At 37.7% G+C, this 24,534-nt stretch overlaps 1 protein-coding gene across 1 annotated transcript in view; it reads right to left on the bottom strand.

Moving 5' to 3' along the window:
* CACNA2D3 (calcium voltage-gated channel auxiliary subunit alpha2delta 3) overlaps nucleotides 1–8,886 on the bottom strand; it is a gene marked incomplete at its 5' end in the record, with an annotated part of 215,312 nt that extends 206,426 nt beyond the window's left edge. Inside the window, one exon of the mRNA XM_057373420.1 lies at nucleotides 8,724–8,886. Coding sequence (XP_057229403.1) covers nucleotides 8,724–8,886 — 163 coding nt within the window. The remainder of the gene's footprint in view (nucleotides 1–8,723) is intronic.
* Nucleotides 8,887–24,534: the final 15,648 nt, after the last annotated feature.

Here is a 24,534-nt window from a genome sequence, read left to right as displayed (position 1 = left end):
GGTTCATCACATTTCAATATCTTTTAGAGAAGGCTCTATTACATGCAGCAGATTYTTTTTCCTATGCAAGCAAAACTTTTGATTAGAGTCTGCATTTATTGACTTGTAGAGCATAAACTCATCTTTTAACATGCAGTGAGCATCATGCAATGGAAATGCCATTTGACACAGGTAATATTCTTTACCAGTCTCTAAACTGTTCAAGCAAAACTTAATGAATATTTGTGAAGTCTGAGATCTCCTTTTGCAATGTTTTCAGCATTCAAGAAGTAAATATGGTAAGCTGAAAAGCACAGGCTAGACCTGATGGTTTTTTGTACTAAAGACATTGAGTTCAGAATTACTCAAAGCTGTATTCCATTCATATTGTTTGTAAAAAAATTCTAAAACTATCGGTGATTACGAAGGCAGAAAGAGAGGAAGGATGGAAACAATTGCAAGAAAATATCTTGCATCAGAAGGAGAGATAAAGGTTTTAAATTGATAGATGGTAGGTTCAGACCAGATATAATGAAGAAATTTTTTACAATGATGTTGGTGAGACACTGGAACAGGACAGTCGGGGGATGGATGATTCCCCCTCCCTGGGAACATTCGGGGTCGGGCTCGGGGCACCGTGACCCGGTGAAGATGTCCCTGCCCATTGCAGGGCAATTGCAGTAAATGACCACTAAAGGCCCCTTCCAACCCAAAATAATCCACAACCTGCAATCCACAWAACGATAGGAGAGCACACAAATAATCAATTGTCAGCTTTCCACAGCAGTAATAACAATAACCATAACGGAGAGCTTTTAAAGCAAGGTTTAAGTCACATGATAAAATCTAGACTTTCAACAGCCAGTGAAATGATAGATGACAGAGACAGCGGCACAAAAAGCAGGGCACATGTGCTGCAAGGACTCGTGCCATGAACAAAGCTGTAACACAAAGAGATAAAGCCTCTTTCTGCAAAACACTACTGCAACCTTGTGAAAAAAAAAAAAAAAAAAAANCAAACATGGAAAGGAAGTGAATTGTGAAAATGAGAGCAAAAAATAAGAATAGAATTTAAATCCACAGGAAAATATTTATAGCCAAAATGAGTGAAGTCCAAATATACCTTAAGAGCTGGAAGATACTTTTTAAATAAATCCTTATTTACTCAGAGTGTTCACRGTTACAGTCAAAATGGTTTTTAATATTTGAATGTTTTTTAAATCCATTGACATGGAATTAGTACTAGTGTGGTATTAATTTACAGAAAAATTAGTTTAATTTATTATTAATGAAAACTTCTTTATCTTTTTACTTATTTTTGAACTTTAAATTTTATCTTACAGTCATGAACAACTTTAGAAAAATACGGATTTTTGCAGCTTGATTTACACAGTCTGAGACTCTCAGCAACATATTGTGTGCCTTATGTTTGTTAGTTGAGTTGACATAAACCATATCTCCTGTTGACAGAAATGCTTGAAAATATTCATGGACTTCAGCATGCATCGCTGGAAAACTCTGCAGTTATGGAAAGCACTGATAAAATTGCTTCCTGTACTTCAAAAACACCAGAGCAGCAGCTCTATCATAGTATCAGCACAAGAACAGACGGAAGACAATAAAGACAGACTTCTCTAAGTAAAAATTCATATTATAGCTTTTATTTTTCAAAGCAGAATAACTTCAGATTGTATAATTGATCATCAAATTTTATTTTCTATCTTGATTCTGTCAGCTCTGTCAGTAAACGACATCCTGCACTAAGGCTACCACTTCAATATCTAAACATACCCTGTTTGATACCTGACAATCTGTAATCCAGTGGAATATTTTTGTTTTGTTTTGGTTTCATTTTTTTTTCCTTTTCTTAATCTCAATCAAATAAAGGATTTGAAGAAAATAATTTTTCACCTGACTATGCACAAACTGTTCTCCAGCTGCCTTAAAAAAAGATCATTCCTGTAACACGCRTGCATTTCCTAATTTAACAGAGAACCAGGCCTGGTGATGTAAAAATGCAAAAGTAATTTACTGAAGCACCTGGCAGTTTATGATAGCAGAGATTTTATTAACTAACCAGCCACTGGGCTGCTGATAGGCATTTGCCAAAGCCCAGCCAATCTGATAAGAAAAATCCTCCCAAGTGCCAAAACAGCAACAGGCAGAATTCAYGTATCACAGTCTAATGTCAGGGGTAGGAAAGAGGAAACGGTTATTAACAAGAGGTTTTTGGAAGTCAATTATTATTGTATTTAAACCATATTGCTCAGTTGCTTTCCTCTCAAATACATGATGGTAGGAAACAAAGACTTTATTACACAATTCACAAAAATGTSACCGTAGACTCAAAATATAATTCCAAATCTCATGGCAGTACAATGAAATATAACTTGCTAGATGTAAGAAAGGATGTGAAAATTCCCTCTTTTGTAGTAGCAGACGTGATGCATCGTCAGAAAAAGTTGTAGGTAAATTCTGAGACATGTATTCAGTATAAATCATGTCMATGTTAAAAAGAAATCAGTATGAGCACTATGATAAAAGTTCATGTAACTTCCTGAGTTTAGAATGTATTCATATACAGAAAAAATTGAAACATCTCTCATTAGTATAAGCCCTATTCTCCATTATAGTGAAAGCTGGAGAGTTACTTTTCAGACCCAATGCTTTGGGGGAAATTTTATTCTTTATTTTGACATGTCATTATTAGATACCCTAATTGATTCTACCATATTTTATTCTCCCTGCAGAGAGCACACATCCTCCCTGAAGCAGAGTCTCAGGCCTTTTAGGTGAGACAGTCATCAATATCAGTCTTCTAAAAAAAGAAAATTAAAGAAGATGGCAAATGCACGTGAGCAGCCCTCTGCACATGCCCAGACTCTGCTATTTCWATTCAGCCTGAGCAGCAGAGGAGAGGCAGGAAGGTGCTCAGAAAGCCACACGTGGAAGGGTTGTTATTGCAGACTTCGCTGCACATGGACAGGTAAATATGGTCCTTTTGTACTGCCCAACACATCCCACTTTGCTACACACCAATCAGCAGTTCACCTTGGGCACTGCAAAGACAGTAATCAGTTCTTCTCACAAAGTCCCGTGGCAGGAACGTTGCCATGTTCAAACCAATTTGAACAGACWTCACTGTAAATCAAACCGGGAAGAAAAATTTCCAAAACTAAGTCTGCTCAGAACAAATCTACTCATTTGTACCAGCACGGCGCTGCTGTGTGTGCTCCTCTGAGTGGCATTTAAGAGTTTATGTGATGTTAATCCAGGGCTTTACTAGGAGTGAAGGGCACAAAGCCCAGACTAAAAGAAGTAGGTGTCAGTTCCACAAAAGTCTGAATCTCCGGCTTCAATCTCATCACACAGAGCTCAGTGGTTCAGTGTTGAATCTCAGGACCATGAAAACATAACTCTGTGTGTGACAGTGACACCTGGGGCTGTGCTGAAGAGACCAGGCTGCTGAGCCAGCTCTGAAATGCTTCAGCACTCACAGCCCTTAAGGTGAGAAACTGTGCCTGGGGCTGTACAATGGAATCTCACTGGGAACAAACCATGGGAAAACAGGCAAGCACTGAAATATCRGTTACAATATTGTCCTGGCTCTCAGAACTGATCTGCTGTGTGCTGTACAAGGCAGTGCAGAGCTGTGATCTGACTATCTTTGCACGGAGGGAAAAATAAACACATTAACCTTGTGCTGCAGCTTAAATTAAATTTCTTCTGTTGCAGGACTTGACAACATAGGTGCAGAACTGTGGCAACAAAACTATCTCGTGTCCATAACATTTCCTGCAATACTTCAGTGAATCACACGTATATGTCAACATCCTTTGGTGTGAGAACAGACTGCATCACTATATATATATATACACACACATATAGATAGTGATATAAATACATATACTTTCATATATGTCTATATGCATATGTCTTTTCCTCATACGTTTACTAGTGATGAGAACAAAAATACACTTAGGATAATAGAGAGTGTTTAAAATTTGAAAATATGGGGGTTTTATCAAGTTGTTAAGTTTGGGCTGTTTGCTCAATGACTTTTAAGAGGCACCAAAAAAAGTTCAGTAGGTAAGTAGGTTTTGCAAAGCTGTAGAATGCACTTAATTGCAYTGTCAGCTGTGTTAATGGGATGAAGGTTTATCCTCTAGGAAATATTTCTTCATTATAAAACTCTGCAAGTAAAACAAGATTATATATTCAGTAAACTAGAAATGACAACAAAGGAAAAACCTCCCATTACTTTAAATCAACTTATATAAGCCTACTTCCCTTCTATCGCCAAGATAAATTATTTTATTTCTATTTTTTTAAGGCARAATCAAACATCCTCCTCAAGCTGCATCTGATCTGACCCAAACATAGAAAYTGTGCTTTCTCCAGTCTACCTCTATTGGCACATGTCTACCTCACCACATCTCAGAAYGCTGCCCAGGGTTGCTAGACAGATTCACACATGGTCAACCCTTACCCTATTTCTGTCAAAATACCCAATGAGGAAGGCAAAACTTGGCTCATTCTAAAAGGTATTTTTATTTTTATGAACATTTAGGAAGCTTGTCTTTGGGTATGTAATATTTTAGTGCAAAATCTCAGTCTTAGACCAAATATGGAGGCAGAGCTACACAGCAAAGATTTTGTGAAACATAAGGGGTTTAGAAATAAATAATAATTTTATACATGAAAAAATTCTCAGGCACAGAAGTCTCTCTTTAGTTCTAATTTTCGTACTGTGAAAAAAACTAGAACACTGAGAAAGACAGTTTGAAAGGCAAGAAGTGTTTGCATCCTGATATTTTTGAATCATTGAAGARAACTTGGCCTGTTCCCTTTTCTACAAGCTACAAATGTAAAGTTTAGTTTGTCGCATCAACAGAGACCAACTGCAAAAGCTGAAAACCAGGAGCTGTTAAAATTGACATTTCCTCGAATATCTCCTAGATTTCATGCAAAGACACCAGAGGTGGATGAGACCCTGCTGAGTGCCACCTCTGGTGCTGCACTGGGCTRTGCTTGGCTTTCCAAAAGGGGCCATAACTCAGAGCTGTCTGAACATGTGTCACCAAGACACACTGACCCTCAATTGGGCTTGGGTTTTCATCGGCATTCCTCTGAAAAACACATTTATCCAAGAATTCATAAGCCTCTTCCATGAAAAAACTGCTGAATGAAAACTCGATAGTAGAAAATATGGCACTGCTGTCCACAGGTAGGGGCAAATAGGAGGTGACAGATTTAGGAAAAATAAAAACCAAAAAGACTGGAMTAGGTTCTTCATCTCAGATACAACACATATTCTGGACAAAGAATGGGGGATCTTGGTTACCTATATTCTCATACTAACAAAAGGCAATATGCTACTCTATTTCTCTTTCACTTTTATAAGCTGTCAGCATCTGCAATATCAGTTTTGAGTCTTTTTTATCATCTTCTCATGCACATAAATCCATTACAGAATCCTACTCTCCCCAGTGGCAATCTTACTGCCACGCTCCTGTGGATGGCTGCCAGAAAGCCTTGCCCACATTCCAACTGCTGCTTTTTTATTATATGTCACATTCCTAGATTCTTCTAAATATACTACTGGCATCTCAGAAAGTAATAAATCAAATGTTGAAACCATACAAACTTTATATTATTAATAATTTTTCATTATTACTAGTCTCTTCCACAATAGCTGTTTAAAATATGATTGATATGCAGAAAGTTATATCTGAGTACCTCAGGAATGCATAACTGTGGAAGAATATCTGCAAGGTATGTCCAAGGCAGCAGCACATCCCAAATCATTTAYATTCTAAATTAATAGGAAGACATAAAAAATAACACCTATGAGAACTCACTTTGTGCCTCTGWATAAGCCATGTACATTTTTATAATAAAAACACAGCATCTGGATGAGACAGTGCCTTACATACACCTGGACTTCTGCCTTGGTGCTGCCCTGCCCAAACTGGATTCAGATTGATTCTGTACATTCAAAAATTAAACTTTCCTTCTAACATGAAAAACAGACYTTACTTCTTCCCTTTTTTCATCTATGAATATTTGTACATGACTGGTTCACTAAGAACCTTTTCCTTGCTTTCTGTCACAAACCTGTGCACAGTTGATAATTACCRAATTTGGGGATGGAAGAGCCACTGYTTGCTAAGAYTTATCACAGAGCATCTTACTTAAATAATGAGAATTATTTAATCCTGCTGTAACCATCAATATTTCTAAGCTTTTCTGTGGAAAAAAAAACCAGGATATATGAAAAATAGCAATATGTTTATGTGCCAAGATTTTTTTGGCCAATCTCATTTAGAGGCCAGTTAGGGATCATGAACTTCAGTGATTCCACAGCTGGGTACGATCACAGGGAAGTTGACCAGGCCRAAGCTTTTCCCAAAGCTTAACTGAGCCCACAGTTGTGCAATTTGTGAAATAATGGAACCTGATTTCACTCACTGGATTTTTACAGTCTTTGGCAACCAGATTATAGAGCCTGGTATTAGTAATTAACTACAGAACAACTAATTAAACCTTTAATCATCTCTTGAATAAGCTAAATGRACTGAGCTCCTGTGGTGTCAGTCCATGGCCCATTTGTCGATTCTTTGATGAGTCTTGTGACTCTTCCTTGAACCCATTGCAAATTATCAATATCTGTACAATTAAAAAAAAAAACAAAAACCAAAATTAAGGGAAAAGTTTAGAACTAACAAATAGGGTTCCTTTTCTCCAACGCTGACTCAAGAGCCCTGTGTTTGACTATTCAGTGATCACACTTTTTTATTTTCAACTGTGAATCTGGGCTATGGCTGTCCCTAGTAATTCAATAAAATAAAACATAACCTTGAAATGAACAACAGGCCCTTTACAGTGAAATGGTATTGTGCAGACACTTGGTTGTAAACCTATCAATATCTACTGCCTGTACCCTCAGGTTAGGATTTAATTAACTTGTTATCACCCCTCTGCATTACAGAACTGGGCAACAAAAATTTAAATAGTTCTCTTCTTGGCAAGAGCAACATTTCCARACATTGACAGGCTCCAAACAAAGATTATTATGTCCATGTGCAAGGAAAATGCCAGTTACAAACTGGATTTTTGCAGTTGGAATACATTTAAATGATTTTAAAATGCTCTTTTTTTTCTTTCCACATCTGCATAWAGTGACAATTTTGGATGGTCTGAATCAGACAAAGTAGAAACAGGAATCATCAGAGAGCTCTCTGTTCCTCATCTGAATAGAAAATCCCTGTATGAGAGGCCAAACCAAGCTGCAGCAAGTCCCCTGACTTTGGCCTTYAACTGTAAGAAATCAGAATATAAAAGGAATTCTATACCAGCAGTAGCACATGTTGTACCTGAAGGTTTTTTAGCTGTGCTGCTCTCACTGACTACCCAGGACAATTTCCTTCTCCACAAAAACACATTTGCCTGACTTCTACATTCCTTCACAAACCTTCTCTTTTTCCTCCTTAGCAATTCTGGAATGAATTAATTTATAGACAGGCTTGATTAAATAAATATTAGCACTTGCACAAAAAAAAAAAGTATTGGTTTGGTATTTTTAGAAACTTTAAGCATTTTCCAAGTCCTTTCAAAATATCCTGCACTAATCATTTCACAACCTTTCAAATACTCTCTGGGAAGGCTTATTTCTTTCATCCCTAGTTTTAGACTTTATTGTAGGAGTTTTGGCTTCTCAGGATTCTCAGGTCAGGATCCTAACTTCAAAAAGAATCTGTCATATCCTCTGCTTCTCTTACCAGATCAACTTATTGGAAATAATTTGCCTTCCATTGGTGATTACACAATATCCCTGCATGAATTACCACAATAGCTAGCCTGGAATGTATTAAGAGGAAAGCATTTAATATCCTTTTAGATGTCTTTTAGTGTCGTTAAAACACAGAAGAGGAACCAGTTAATTGGATTAGGCAGTTTTCTACAGACCAATGACAAATATACTGTAGACATTGTTAGGAAMCTTTGGTGCTTTCCTTCTTAATTTTTCTTTTATTACTGGCTTGAGGAAAATAGGTGCTACATAAGCACTGCAAAAATACAAGTTCATGCTGCCTGATTAAAGGGAAATGGAGAAAGGAAAATTAGTAGAAGTATATCTGAGTTTAGTTTGCATTCCAATTTTTAGACCTAAGTTCATCGCTTCTAATAACTAATTTTGCTGTTTGCTAGTTCTATGTGCTGTCCAGCTCCTGTGGAAAATAGGGGAGTAGAAATTATTCCTTGTAAATATTACCTGAAAACTCACATCAGGGGTGTAGAGAGCTGCAATACAACATTCACAGCTAAAAATATTCTCAGAAGTTTGAAAGAGTAAACCTAGAAAAGTATTCTCCACCTATCCCATATCTTTCAAAGACAACTCTAGACCTCAGCAAAGATAGAATACAAGTGGTAAATGACAATGTAAGCTCTGTTCAAATAATTTGAAAATTCTGGAAAATAATTCATTTGAATAAACATATTCTGCCATACKCTCTGGCAGAGCTCATGCAAATCATCAACCTCATTAAACTGCTAAATTGCCACAGAACAAAAGATATTAAAGAACTGTCATACTTAGAACATTTTTCCACAGAAATGTCAGTGTTATTGCCRACTGGAAAACACAGATAATGCACAGTTAATCAACAGCTCCATTTTTAAGCAAGRATGTGCCTTTTTTTGGGCAGTGGGATGACAAAACAAAGCCACTCTTTCCTTACCCTTATTGTACATGTTGGTTGGTACTTGGACATCGCTCAGGCTGATGTTCACAGGCAAATTATTGAAGTGGTCATTGGGCACCAGGATGAACTCCTTGCCCAGCTCCAGGTAGTTTCCCTCTTCGTCCCGTTCGTTGATGAGCACAGCGTTGAAGTATTCATACTGCAACACAAATGTTCTCTGCTCAGAATACACATTCAGCATAAAAACATGAGCTTTGAATGGTTTAATGCTTCTATCAATTCACTGATTAATATCTCCAGCTGGAAGAGTAGAACAAGAAATTTTATCTTCTCTCAGATTCCCACTATACTTCTAGTACAGGTATATTTATGAAAAACAGATTCGTCATTAAATCTCAAGAAAAACAACCCCATATTATTTCAGCTCCCTGGCTGCCCTGAAAATATTAAGAACAGCCCAAGAAAATATCTAATCATAAACAATATATGCACTATTTTAAATACAAAGCCTTCTAGATTTAAATATTTGTCTGGRCGATTACTTAATTATGATCTCTCTGTTTAGCTTATTTCCACCAGATCAAGAACTGCTATCAGTTCTGAACTTAGGCCTTGACAAACTAAAAGTGTTTTCACTTCACAGGAGTATTAACTACAGCTGTAGATGTTTACTCAGTGTGTACTGACTGACATTTCCTAAAATTATTTGCTTTATACTGAATTTTAGAAATGCACATCATAGTTGGTCTTGTAAATGATGCATACTTTTATATGAAGATATAAACTTAGTAGTGACTTATTTTAAACAAGAAATTATTGTCTGCCCATTAAAGATTCCTGAAGACTGTTTGGCCTATTTTGTACAGAACTATAACCAGATAAGCAAAAGCAATTTAGATAAAATTATTGATTTCTTTATGACCTAGTTTAACCAGAAATTTTACCAAGCTTTAAAAGCAACAAACGATACAGATTACTTTTTAACCTCTTAAATACCCTTRACCCTTCACAACAGTTTGTGATGTGTTTCTTAAATGAAAAGGCCAAAATTTAGTCTTTGACAAAATCACATTAATTTAAATATGGGTCCCTGTCCTAACTATTCATTTGAGAGCAAATGCATATCATATTTAAACACAAATCTGTGCTTTCACAGATGATATATATTTATACAACTTGTACAAGGATAAATATATTATACTATTTGCAAAACTAAAACAGAAAGTACAAAAACTTACAAGGCTTTTTACAAGCATTCTTAGTGTGAGATGCAACTTATTCTTCTAAACAAGAACCAGTCAAAATATTACAACCATCACACTTCCACTAAAAGGATTAATTATTCAAACTTTACCTTCAATGGAAGTTTATTTGGAGAGCAGCTTTCCTTATCCTGCACTTTTAGCTTTTGAATTTTCAAAATTACCAACCCATAGTTTGGATTTTAAACAAAAGTAGAATAAAAAGGAATTCCTAGTATTTTAGGTCTTGAGGAACTTCTGTGTACAACCAAAATATTCAGACAAACTCAGTGTTGCAAATACCATTAATCATAGATAACAAAGATTGAGGCAGGTCAGTACTTGGAAGTCAGTTTAACAGMAATTAATCTGTCATGATCAAAAAAAGTTCTGTTCAAGTATTACACTTTAGGTAAAAGATTATTACATTTGAGGATAAAGTATTTTGTACTAGAATATGCAGYGTTATACTCATCTTCTAGAACTGAATTGAAGGTACGTATTGTGAAATAATTTTTGGAGTAATTCACACACAGACTTAGTGATGTCAAGGATGTAAACTGCACACGTCCATGGTTTTTATAATACTTTGTAAATGGGAAAAAAAAGATGGACAAATTGCAAATAAGGGTGCCAGAATATACGTGCAATCAACTCAAAAAAGGCATTATTTCATTTCATTCAGTGGGTYATTTCATTTTCCAAAGAAGTTAATTAGTAGACAATCGCTTTTATTCATCAAGTTCCATAAGCAGCAAGGCTAGCTAAGTACTAAAGTCTGCTATATTTATTTTTTTAAAAAAAAAGGAAAAAAAAGAAACCACTTCTTTTACAATTAACGATATTTAGGACTGATTGTTTTTTCAGTTGATTTACTATTCATTGATTTATTGCTCTGAGTCTGTATTTTCTCTTCTCAATTCTACAAGTGTATACACAAAAATATGATTTATGTTTCAGATTTTTTTAAAGCAAATCCTATCATAAAGTAGTCCTTATGCTATTGCAGATAATAAATATTTTCCTGTTTAGTTTGGGTTTTTTTCTGTTTGATCGGGGGGGGGGGTGGCTTTGGTTTGTTCAGGGTTTTTTTGCAAGTGAGAAGCCAAGAAAACACTATATTCAAGACTATTCTGAAAGTTCTAAGGATTAAACATCAAGTAATGTATGCATGTTGAAAATACTCCTGAAAAGGTTCAGAATTTAAGCAGAGCTGTTATACAATGGCTACTTTTGGGCTCTTCCTTTCCAAGGCAATTATTGAATGTGACAGCTGAAAGGTGATAGAAAGAATATTAAAAATTGGAGAAAAAAATATTAAAGCAAATCCATCTGGCATTCTGACACTGCATTTGAGATAAAGCCTGAGGGAAGGAGGATAAAATCCTGTTTGCTGACAACACAAATGCTCTACCTAAGCTCTTAGAGAAAATGACTTCAATTTAATCCTGTCATTGGAGGTCAGTCTTTGATATAACCTTAACTAGGTGAGTTCTGAGTGCACACAATGTAAGACAGCAGAAGGTTATTAGTCTAATAAATAACAAGATGATTATCCAGGTTAGGAGCAGACTCAGCTCTGCTGTGACCTGTCCAACAGATGAGTTTACTCCAACCTTGCACAGAGACCTGCAGGTGAACAAGGAAATCTTCATRTCAGCTGTTATATGAATCCTTAGAATTAAACATCAACTTTTATACTTTTTAGATTTGCTCAGGTAAATACATTGAAGCTTTTACTTTACATTCCTTCACATCTGCATAATTCCACACCTTTGATCTGCCACTTTGAAAGCCCATTATTGTATTGTAATACTGAGACGACAAGACATATAGGAATCTCAGCTTTCATTTTTAGCTTTGTACAGAAACTCTTCCCATTGCCAGCCAATATAAAGGGGTCAGTGCCCAGCAGAACAAGCACTGGACCATTCTGCCCCAGCCAGGAGCTGACYRYATTTGAGACACCCCAAAGRATCCTACTACTGACAGTCTGCRGAGCCCTGGGCTGCTCTGCCATCCCCTGTAATCACAGGAGACAGAGACTTATGGGGCTCTCAGAGAATTGATCACARAATTGCTTTACAGCATCATTCATGCTGACAGGCAAAGGCAAGTTSTTTTAAAGCAGTAGATACCTTCAGCCACAATAAAAGAGCCTGTGCTGTGTGATCTCCTAGGATGGCTGCCACAGACATGTTAATTATGACGCAAATTAATTTGTTCAAAATACACAATAGAAAAACTGGGAAAATGCAAAGTTTGTGGCCTGCAATGAGAACCACCAGTTGGAGGTGAGAACTGATCTGCCAAGCAAGAAGGAAATTTCAAAATTCACTGTTCCAGTTTAGCCACTTATTTTGGCATAATGTCTCGCTAAAGAAGCACCTTGAAAATGGATACTTGTCTGAAACAAAATTTCAGTAATTTAAATGTAATATTGAAAAGTATTGCATTCATCTTGCATAACTGCAGTATTGTACAAACTGTGGTACATGAGTGATGTTCTTCCATATTGCTTTTAACATTTATCTTTCTGTAAAAAGGTATCTAGTGATGCCTAAATATTGCCTAAGTATTTGTTAACACTATAAACAGTATATTTATTTAGATATAAATATTTATTATTCAACCTAAAAGATACATTCTAATGCAAATTTCCTTTGTAGCTTAGAGAGTACTTGGCACGTAATAGTAAACATGTATCAGTTCAGTATTCATTCAGTATTTCATTGCATTTTAAAATGAAGTATTTTTGATTTTTTAACAGCATGAAAGAATGTAAGCCRCAATTTAGGTTTATATATTTTTCTCTAAACTGTAGAAATTCTTTTTACCAAGACAGCAAAGAAAAGGTCTCATTCACAAGGTTATAAGGACCAGGAAGGTATAAATGAGAATGATTTGCACTAATGGGCCAGGATTAGACCAATAATGGGATTACACTGATAATTCTTAACTTAATTCAAGAACAATTTCCACAGTGTTTCTGTAACTTTGCAGCTCAACTAAAGAGAAAGTTAAATGTATCTGAAAGATATTAAATTAAGGAAAGTTAATGGCATTTGCAATGTGCCTCAAAATGCTAGAGCATCAGAGAGAAAATGAAGTAGCAGCAAATAAAATGGAAAATTAAGGGGAAAGCAAAATCTAGAATGAARTAGCAGAGACAGCTAGAAATGCACAATATTTGAAACATCTGAAACAGTTTCAGCAAAATAACTATTATCAAAAAGATTTTTAAAAAGAAYACATTGGAGACAGTGGTTCCCACTCTGGTGCTCGTGTTAGAGAAGAGGCAAATATCTGAACTCATATCTGTTCCTAAGGCTCAAAAAAACCCCTTCTGACAATTGTCCACTAAGGTGRATCTATGTTTTGAAGCATGTGATTAAAGCTCTTGTATCCAATAACTTGATCTGTTTAGCAAGTATAAAAGGCCATAAAAGCAAACTGCCTCATTCAATAAAAACTTCTGCATTTTAAAAAGCTTTTATGTTTKAGAAAACAGCATCTCTTGCTGTGAGATACAATCTTTATAATTTCTAATTATTCTCTGAAGGTTTCTCCTTGCTCCTCTGTAGGAACATCCAGCGCATTTTTTTCCCTTTTTTTTTATGTCTTTATTCAGCAGCAAGGCTTGAAAAACACCCGGGATTTGAAAAGTTGTCATCAGTCCCTCTTTAATTATGGAAGTAGTACAGAAACATTACTTGCATCCTTGAAAAACCAACTGGACTGTTTTCTACACAATCAAATTAAGATGACCTTTCCCCAGGCTATACATTCCTTCCCAATATGATTACCCTATTAAAATTGCCATAAAAGAGGATAAATAAATAATGATTTATTATACTATCAAATTTATTATAKAAGTAAATTGATAACACATCAAGGTCTCAGAGGACTTGTAAGGATTAACTGATTCACTCAATGTGGAAAGTAAGTAATTATGATGGCTATTTTAAATCATCCACTGAAACTAAAAAACATCACTTTAGATGGCAACTTTCAGATGAAGCCTGCTTTTCCTTTACAGATAAATAACTCCAAAAAGATTTACTTTTTCATGCAAAAGGTCTTGAGAGTCTCTGTCACAAGACTGAACAAAAACTCTTTGGTCACTACTAAATTTAGAGTAAATTTGTAGTAAATACACAAAGAAGGAGAAAATACTTCCTTAACAGGCTTTTAGTTTAACGTTTTGGACACCCTGACAAGCCTTACTGGATATCTAATGTTTTTGCTGGGTCTAGTGTGTTCATTTTCAGACACATAAAAACCTCTAAGGAATACTTTCTGCTAAAGAACAAATCAAATCCTTTCTCTGGTGACATCATCCTTTTCCCCTTATYCCAGTGGGTGTACGCTAAAAAGATTCCAGTTTGATGAATGAGTCCAGAGCCAGGGATCGTGCTACTAACAGAGCTGCAGCAAACCATGGAAGCAACTTACTGAAAATTTCTAGAGCAACTTCAGACAAGGCTTTATGACTTAAGTAAATCACCTTGCAACCCGAACACAGTAGAGTCTGTGCACTTGTGAATGTTGAGCATTTCAAACCCACAAAAATTACCCCCAGTCCCAGAAAGCCCATTCCCCAGACAATGAGCTTACAAACACTGAGAAAGAGAGAAAAGGCAGAAATCCCCACCCTAAAAATCTCTCAGTGTGGGAGTGTGGCCCTTTGATAAAGCAGATCAGCTCTAGCACATGCTGCTGCGTGAGCACGAGGAGCACTCCTGGGTCTGGGGCAGCCTCATCCCAAATGCTGCATCCCAAATGTTCCCTCCTGCCCTCCCACTTTGACCCCAGCACAGGCACAGCTCCTTTGGCTCTGCACCTCAGCTGAGGCTGCTTCTTCCCAACCCTTTCCCATGGASATGGATGAGGGCTCTACACCTAACACTCCCAATTCAGAAATATCTTCAGAAATGGCTCCGTTTTCTTGTTAATAAACATGAGAGGTTGGTTGGGCTGTATTTCAACACCTTGGATGTAACAGCAATAAGCCTGAAGCTTTTCACTCCAAAAGGACAAACTCTGTGCAASATCAAAGAAAACAAGGGAAGACTAATAGGTGCTTCTGAAGGCTTGAGGATGTTAAAATATTTTTGAACAGACTTGTATCAAATTTGCAATTACTTCCACCCTGCAGTAGGGATGGAATCCCATCCTCCCTTTTCAAACTAGGAAAACCAAGATACARTTTTACACAGTAAGCCATAATTAGATTCATAATATTTTCAGAGTATTAAAAATCATCACCATGTCTCATTTTATTTTTAGGTTAGAAGCAGTACCCCACTGACACAGGAGTGGCCAAATCACAGATGCAGAATACTTAAAACAAAACTCATGCCAACAGTTTGTCAGGATGTCTTTCTTCTAAATTTCACTAACTCAAACATTCCCCAAAACATTTTTTTGGGGCTGATCTTTCTAAACAAATGATACCATATGTGTATCATTACAGATGCAAAAAAATMTGCAAGTTTTAATTCATTTTAATACCATTTTTATTACTAGTTAGAACCACAGGATTTCTTCATTTCTCTTGAAAGCCCTACAGCTAATACCAAGCTAATGAACAAGTAGAATCAACACTCCCTACAAAATAATTCTGTAAAAGAGAAGAGCAAAATGACAGGCTTGCTTTAAAATCAATGCACTAACATATTCTGGTGTTTTTCATTTTACCACAAGGTAACCAGTGTTTGGTGTTCAATAGAGAATATTTAAAAAGCACCATCCATCCCATTTAAAATGTGCTATAGAGATAGAAAAGCAAACTATCTCACAAACAGATAAGATGAAAACTTTTAAAGTGAAATCAGCATCGTTCTGTGCCTGTTCAGCTGGTCTGACACATTCAGGTTGATGACAACCTCAAGGCTGCTTCTAATTACCAGCAGAGACGTTGTGTGACTTGTCTGTGCCTTTCTGCAATCCTATGCCCTGAGTGCCTCGTTCCTACTTCCAAGCAGSAAGAAAAAAATATTTCTCGAGCTGTGCATCTTCTGTGTTTCCCATGAGAAGCAAGTTTAACCCAGACTCGTCAGTTTAAAGCATTTTCTAATGCTGCTCTGTGCTCAGCAAGGGCTGTGCAGCCTCCTCATCACGACAGGCTCAGGGACAGACACAGCCTGTCTGGAACCTTGTGCTGGGCTGGGGTTGGTAACTGTTCCCAAAAATGCAGAAAGTAGCAAGCAGTTCGTATCCAGCAGTCAGCATCTGAACACCAACCGTGGCTCTGAATGATGAATTAAACATGTACTTTACCAGATTTATTTTTTTCAGACCAACAGGGGATAATCAAAATAATTAAATAGTGAAAAACTGGAACGGGACAGAATTTCATGGTGCTCACTACAATCCCATCTTTGTTTTGTTACTCCCARCCACCCACCAACACACAGGAGGTTAAATTAATATTATTGACTACAAAAAGGAAAGCAAAAGAACACGYGCAACATTATTGAATTTATTTGGGAGTAAAGTGAGAGATGAGATGTTGAGCAACTGAACATATACAAATCCTCTTCAAATGATTAATGACTCTCTCAAGCAATATAGAAATTTGGTCAGCTAAGCCCACAGTTGAAATAACAAAACCAYGATGATGAGTTAATTTAATAAAAGAAACACATGTCTCTAGAGCACGGAGGGGAAGGACAATGGCATCTATTTTATTCATAAAATAAATTTGAAGTGTTTAAAAACATCGCACAAAGAGAGTACGCATGCACACTTCGATTCTTTACAATTTAGCTTTATACTGATTGTATCAATAAAGTTTTTAAAAAGATACAAAGGAAATACTTTTTCCTGTCACACACTAAGTTTTTTCTTGACTGCATTCAGCAAGCATGAGTCCTAGATACAGAAACTCAGAATCCACATAAAGCAGCCGAGGCAGGTTTACATCAAATACGAGTTTTTATTTGCCCTGGGAGAGAGCTGGGAGACAGGGGAGGGTGGAAAGAGGGGCAAGTTAAGAACCTGGATATTGCAAAATATCTACATGGTTAAATTGAACATCTGCACACTATTCCCATCTTGAACTTGTGCAAATAAGTGAGTGGTAGAGCCCAAGAGTTAAGTTTATAAAATACAAAAATGGTCTCTTTTATGTTTTCAACTTACAACCTTTTTTCTCATCAAGCAAAGACGGGCCAACAATGACAAATGGAAGAGCAGCAACAGAAGAACACGTCACAAAACTGAATTTGTCAGAGCATCATGAAACTACCTGGAGTCTSGACAACCATTTCTTCACTATATTAAATTCTCAGCTACTCAGAGAACAATTTACTGGGACCCTCAGTGAGCTGTAGGCTGTGTTGCTATTGGAATCCTACTCTGAACTTCAGAGTTATGATCCAACCAGAGCACAGTGTGAGACTCTGTGAATGCAACTAAAGAAACAACTCAAGATTTTCAGAAACACTACCACCATTTCCATGTWCCAGCTCTAGTTTGTGTAGCAATTTTATCTATTCTAAATTGAAACAGATAAACACCTCTAGAAAAGCTGATCGGGCAAATTAAGGCAGCCAGAGGAAAAAAAAAATCTAGTTTGAAATCCATCTGTGGGAGGGATAACTGATAATTCTGTAAATCATCTACCCCACAACCCAGCTTGCTGCTTGTTTTGTTTACAAGCATTAGAGGTTTAGGTTCAAGAAGTGAGGAGATAACATCTCCCAAAGACTCTGAAGAATCCAAGAAACTTTCCTAGGACAGGCTTTGCGTGRAGCATCTGCTGAGAGCCGAGGAAGTCCCCAGCAGACAGTGGCAGCCCTCACCGGGTACATCTTGTATTTCTGCATTTCCCTCAGGAAAGATCACACACACAGGGGCCTCTCAGCCATCTAAACAGTTTAAAAAACATTTTGTAGCTCTCTTTAGTTACTCTCTCTAAACATCCTAATTTCCTATTTCACTGCTCCCTTCCTGTCTCTCTGGCAAAGAATAAATTGAAAATAACAAGAGAGAATACAGTATCATTCAGCCACAAATGAGTCTGAAATGCTCATCTAACAAAAAACATGAAGAACCCTCATTCCTACCAGATGTTTATCTAAGATTATGTATCTTTTGTTACCAGAACATCATCCAAAGCAGGACTTTTATAAGGACAAATAGTATTTTTCCTTAATTGTAACTACCTTCTTAATGGAAAACACAATGCAGAGATATATAAATTCCACTGCATTTGTCTACATTGAAAGAAAAGAGCTGAATGTAAAAATATTATATAAATTTGTTAATTATGATTGGCAGGAAAATTCTCCATTACCTTTAAACATTTATTATTGAAATAAAGATTAGTGCTAATATAATATACTCCCTAATAAAAAAGATTTATCCGTTTTGAATATGTTGGCTCTGGGATTAYTGCCACAGCTAAAGCAATATTCATAAAATCATAAACATATTTACTGTTTGTAATGGTTATTTTCATGGATAATTACTACATTTAATGTCTTTTATTTCCATACCGTCTTCATTTTAAATCTGTGACAAAAAGTACGTGAATTGCCAATAGCCTTTTCCAGGTCATAAGCCATCCATAACCACTGCAGTTCAGTGTCATCTTGAACAAAAGGCTTAACCAACAGGAAAAGGTATTTGGGATAATGAGAAATTCGTGGAGCTGACCCAGAGGTTATTAATTCAGGCTTCCTGGACATAAGTTTGCTGCACAGATGACTTATTCTGTGTAGATTCCAAGGAGAAACTGCAGCAGATATTGTTACAAAACCTCCAACTGCCAGAACAAGGATCCTCCCTCCTAAATAAGGTGCCACGAAAGCACTTCATTAAGCAATAGCTTGTCATTAGCTATTTYCTTGAAATAATTTATGGCATGACTAGACCACACAGGGTATGAACAACACATASAACATCTCATGGAGAAACCCTGAAATGGAACTCACATTTCAGCCATTCACTGTAGTTTGAACAAACGTAGAGACCTAAAASAGACTTACAAACTTTAGTGACAAAAATATTTCCAAAGACAGAAGGGCTTATGCTAATGGATACCATTCAAAATGCCTGATGCAACACACATCATCCTRAAACAGAAATATGCCATGGATAAATCCTCAGCAAACATTCAGGTACTCAGAGCACAAATATGAGCTTAGTTTTACCTGAGCTATATGCTGACACTGAAAATTTGCAGGGTTTGTTTATAGCAAAGCTGATTGGAAATAATGAAATGTCATCCCTGAAATATCTCTAATTCCCCTTTGGAATATTACTGTATTTAGAAAGAATTTTACAACAGGAAGACTTATTATTAATACAAGATTATTTTCTAATCAGAAGAATGTCTCTACTTATATATATCCTGTACTTTAACTGCTTTACAAATGACTTGCATATTTGTCAGCGTCTTGGGTTCAGTTAGACAGTGACAAGACATAAATACTTGAAGGAAATGAGACATATTCCATTTTAAAAAGCTTCTCATCTCTGTAGCAGCTCTGCAGAGACTTTGATGTGAGAGGTGGATGCTGCAGCTGAAAACAATAGCTGTCCCTTTACCTTGGAGTATATATATGACCGAGGAGTTAATCTGATACAGTGCCACTTCCACAGTGCAGCATTAGGAGGGTTTGCTTTTGCACATTGATACATTTAATAATTTTTACATTTAATTTATACATTTATATATTTAATACCCACTCCCCAAATGCTGTGTGTGACCGTGCCTGAGAAGGTTAAATAAATCTGGTTTTTAGAGCTTCTCCACAGCAGTTGTTGGGACAGCGTTCAACTCCTGTGAGCAGTGGCCAAAGCAAATCCCTGCCTGGTCTGCTCTAAGGACATTTAGAAAGAGATCAGAGTCCTGACAGCTCTTGACCCCCATATCCAATACATTTCCTTGTGCTCCCAGCTCAGAGCATCAATGTACAGCACTGGCATCATCCAAAGTTCAGGTGTTAAGCTGGAGTTTCTCCTACCAGAGCCTCACAGGAATTTCTGCAGGGCAGGGCTCTGTCAGGCAAATATTAACAAATAGCCCTCAAAATACAGCCAGCCCTTACAGTTCTCCAAAGATTAGTTCACCAGTGCTTTTCCTGATTAGCTCTGATGTTCATGTTTCACCAATCTTCAGAGAATTTCCAAAGGCAGCCGTTGTACACCTCAGCACACTGGGCAGACCTGCTAAAGCACTGCAGGATGACAGGTGAAGAGTTTCACCCTTTTTCCTTATTCTGTTCATTCTTTGTTTATTTTTACTATTAAATATTGTTTGCAAGAAATGCAGAGGGAACTGAAGCAGCAAACGTATCATCAGGGCTGCTAGAAGTAAAAAATTGAGCAAATGAGATAAAAATGAGAAACTCCTTTCTTTACACCGGTGTCACTGGAGCCTTGCTAATTGAGTCTCTGCTATTAACTGCAATATAGTAGGTTAATGAAGTTGGGAAATTTTAATCTTGTTTCTAAAATTCAAAATCTTTCCTCCCACTTCAATTTTTTCTCCCCACAAAAGGAAATTCTTTTACTTCAAATCAGAAAAGCCTAACATATCTACATATTTCTACAACAAAACCTTGCTGAAATTAATTCAATTTTTTTTTTCAATAGATACTATTCTTTAAACAGATTCTTTATTTAAAATGCTGGGGAAATACCCAAAAATCAGCATTTTGTCTATCTCATGGGAGAGATCAGTTTTGACTCCTGTGCTGCAAGGTGGGAATTGTCACACTTGTCATACCTGCAGAACTGAAACTCCCCAGAGCATTATCAGCCCCTCAGAGCATCATTGGTACTTGTGTATCCTCAGTTGCTCTAATATATCCCAATCCTTTATCTAACATATCCCAATCCTCTATCTAACACCCCCCAATCCTCTGTCTAACAAATCTCACCAGAAGATATCCCACCAGAACAAATCTTTGTCAGATTTACCTCCTGCAATAATTTCACCACTGTAGTCAGGCCATGCTTCTGTTTTTAGCAGTGACAAAAGAAGTGTCTGCCTGTATCTCAAAGACTGGAGAAAACTCTTCATTTGACTTAATGGCTGTAGGCAAAATAACCAGGGCACCATGAATTCAGAACGATTAGACAGTTTCCCAACATGCTGTTGGTATGTATGAGTTCATCTTGCTTGTGTGCATTCAGATCCTTTGGCATCCTAGAACAGCTAAAAAAACCCAATCTGACACTTTACATTTTCTACCAAGCCAATAGCTGAAGCATCACCATGAGTCACAGAGGTTGAGTAGCTGGGGACAATCATGTGTTGAAATTATAAACGTCAAAAGGCTGTGATTCACTGAAATCAAGCGCCTGTATTTAATTTATTTATATTAAGCTCCCACATTTCTGAGACGTGGTTGCACCCAAGTGCTTCCCTAGAAGTGTAAATCACATCAAAGTAGAGAAAAGTCAATGTGCAGAGCATAGCTGGGTTTGAATATGACGCACAGCAAACATTGCAAAAGCACATCCAGGGATTCATTGTAAGAGCTGCTCCAGCCTTGGAAACATCTCCACATTTTTCCACAGTTTATGCAGGAATTCAGAATGTTGCAAGTATATAATTAGTATTAGATGTGATTAATTCACAGTGTGGGAAAATACAGAAAGAACTGAAATAGAGCTCTGTGAATCCCCTTTCTCTCCACCCAAACTGCAATCAAGCATATGCCTTTTCAACTCTCTGAGCACACTGCCAGAACTCAATTTTGGGAGCTGGCATTTCTCTCCTCTGGCTGCAATAGTGAATGTTTCATTTTTCAGTGTCACACTATTTACCATGCACATATTTTAGTCATATCATCTCTCAGTCTGGTTCTGGGGCTGGTTGGCTCACAGCTCTTCGTACCTATTTTCCTTCATTCTTTCTCATTTCTTTCTCACAAGAATGTTTGCCAACTCTTATCTGTCTATATTTGTAAAACAAGAACGAGCTATTATTGGTCCTTTGAAAGGCACACAGTAAAAACTTCTAGGAATAAAATCTGCAGGTTTCATCTGCATGGTTTGAGAAGAATTGGGTTTGATTTCTACTCTGGCTCACTCTGGATTTTGCACCGAGCTATGCGTCAGGATCAGAGTTTCCAAGTTTGCTTGTAACGCTGAAAACATGAAACCCAAACCATTTTAGAGTTTGATACAGAACAATAAATCAATCCTCAGACTACCTCCATGAGGCTCAAATTTGCTTGAAGAGTTCTGTGAACCTTAGCAAAAATCTCATGGAAATTTAGCTTTTCATGATAGCTGAAGTCCATCAGTGCTTGGCATGGTTCCACAAGTTCTAAACAAGCTCATGCCTTCACTGGTGTTTGCCTACCTGCAACAGCAAAAATAATGTGTACTCAGTTTCTAAATTTTGTGTGTGTTTCACCATGCTAAAATTAAAATTAGGTGAAAGCAAGATGAGAGGAAAAAAAAGTGATCTAGGGAATAAAACATGGGAAAAGGAATTATTACTTTGGTCCTACTCTGCCCCAAAATTCCACATGCCCCTGAAAAGATAAGTGAAATGGAAAAACTAAATACCTGGGTGAGTTAAATATTTAATTCCCATTCTCAAATCTTACATTTGGCTTTAAAATTGGTGTGACCTCTGCTGTGATTAAGTACAAGCATGCTGTACAGCACAGGCCAGTGCAGAAACTCTCTTAATTCAGAGACTGAAAAAAGTGAGCTAGAGGCTGTATTACCTTGTCTACACAGTACTGTGCCCAAGGTAATTAGAATTATTATTACAGCCTTATCCTACATAGATCAGCTGCAGTCAGAACCCCTTGAACAGCTTCCTCATGGCCCCGTGGCTGACCACAAACCAGCATCATACAGAAAACTGGACTCAGGTCTAATTCTAATCACAACTTCCTACTCTGACAAAGTATAACTGTTTTGATTTTAATATAAATTCTTCCTAACCTCCTTTTCTATTGAGGTTATGATTTGTGTCAGCTAAAAAATACAGATTATCGATTATACCCATAAGTGCATCAATTATTATATAGTTGTCATTCTGTAGTAACTATTTTTAATGAGGTTCAACATATGAAGGCATGTAAAAACTGATAATAAAATCTGTCCCTTAACCAAACTTGTTTATATTTTTAGTCCATATTTATCTGGCACTTATTGTCCTCCAAGTTATATGCCTGTACTGATTGGGAATAAACTTCCTTGTCCCAGTATTTACTCAAAAAACCCATTTGGTTCTGTACTCTCCCTTCTGCTCTTAAATTCAGTGTTTTTTACTATATTCAGCTTTATTTATAAAAGGCTACGCTTACTGCAAATTCTGTCTTGGAACAGCCTTTATTAGATTAAAACTAATTTCCTTCAAAATGTCTGCCCCTCTACATCTGAGGAAAACATCCTGACTTAATATTGGAGGAAAGGGAAAAACCCTAGTTAATTAGGGGGAAAAAATGCACAGAGCCACCATCCTTTGATCCTTGTATGGCACATTCTCCCACCCTGGTACTCCCTATGAGCTGTGCCGGAGGTTTCCACCGGGAACACGCCAGGGCTGCAGATCCAGGTACAATCCATCCTACAGAGCCAGTCCTGCACTGCAGGAATCTCCCTGTGCCCCTGGACCCAGCCTGTGCTGCACCTCTCCAGGCTGCATGGAATACTGCAGGAGCTGGGATGCAATTCTGGGACCACAGCCTGTCTCTTCGCCTTTGCAGTCACTCCAAAGATGAAAGTAGGGAGGTCATTTATTGCCAGACAAGAAATTTCCTGAAACTGGCAACTTGTGCCTACCAGGGTGAGGAGGCATCACCTGAAGATCTCCACAGAGAGGAGAACTGTGCTGGATGCTCACACTTTTGTTTTTAGTGACAACAGCAGGCATAAGAGGCTTTCAAACTTTAGTAGAAACCCTTTGGGAGCAGATGGAATTGCTGCAATCAGAGCAGGAGCAGCCAGGCTGGAGCCAAGTCAGCCCTGCTCAGCACAGCAGCACCTTCCTGCTCCAGTGTGCTGAGGAGAGGAGAGGAGAGGATGGACATTGGGGGAGCAGGGCTCACATGGGAGATGGATCCTTGCTGGGGATGGGAGATGGACCCTTCTGGGAACGGGAGAGGGACCCTCCTGGGGATGGGAGAGGGACCCTCCTCAGGAATGGGAGATGGATCCTTTTGGGAATGGGAGATGGACCCTCCTCAGGAATGGGAGATGGATCCTTTTGGGAACGTGAGATGGACCCTGCTGGGAACGGGAGATGGCTCTTCTGGGAATGGGAGATGGACCCTCCTGGGAATGGGAGATGGACCCTTGTTGGGAAGCACAGGGGGTGAGGTGCTGAGGCTGAGGAGCTGCTGTGGGATCAGAGGGGGTGTGCACGTCCCGGGAGCTGCTGCTCCTGCAGTTGGTGGCTCTTGAGCAAAACTGGCATCTGCAGACTCTTTACATGGAGCTCTCCAAGCACAGAATTCCCCTTGAAAAAGGGAACTGCCAGCCATTGTCCCTTGGGGTGAAGGAAACCCAACGTTTCCTCCCATTTCTGTGAGCCAGTACAGCTCTGTAAGGGATTGGTACTCTTCAGGTACCCCGCATGAGGATGTGCTTCAGAAAAGGGGGTCCAAAGACTCATTTCACCA

Source organism: Malurus melanocephalus, unplaced genomic scaffold (assembly GCF_030028575.1).
Source record: "Malurus melanocephalus ecotype Western Australia unplaced genomic scaffold, MMel_1.1 scaffold_196, whole genome shotgun sequence".
In the NCBI taxonomy this organism is placed as follows: domain Eukaryota; kingdom Metazoa; phylum Chordata; class Aves; order Passeriformes; family Maluridae; genus Malurus; species Malurus melanocephalus.
This window is presented reverse-complemented; position numbering and strand designations above follow the sequence as displayed.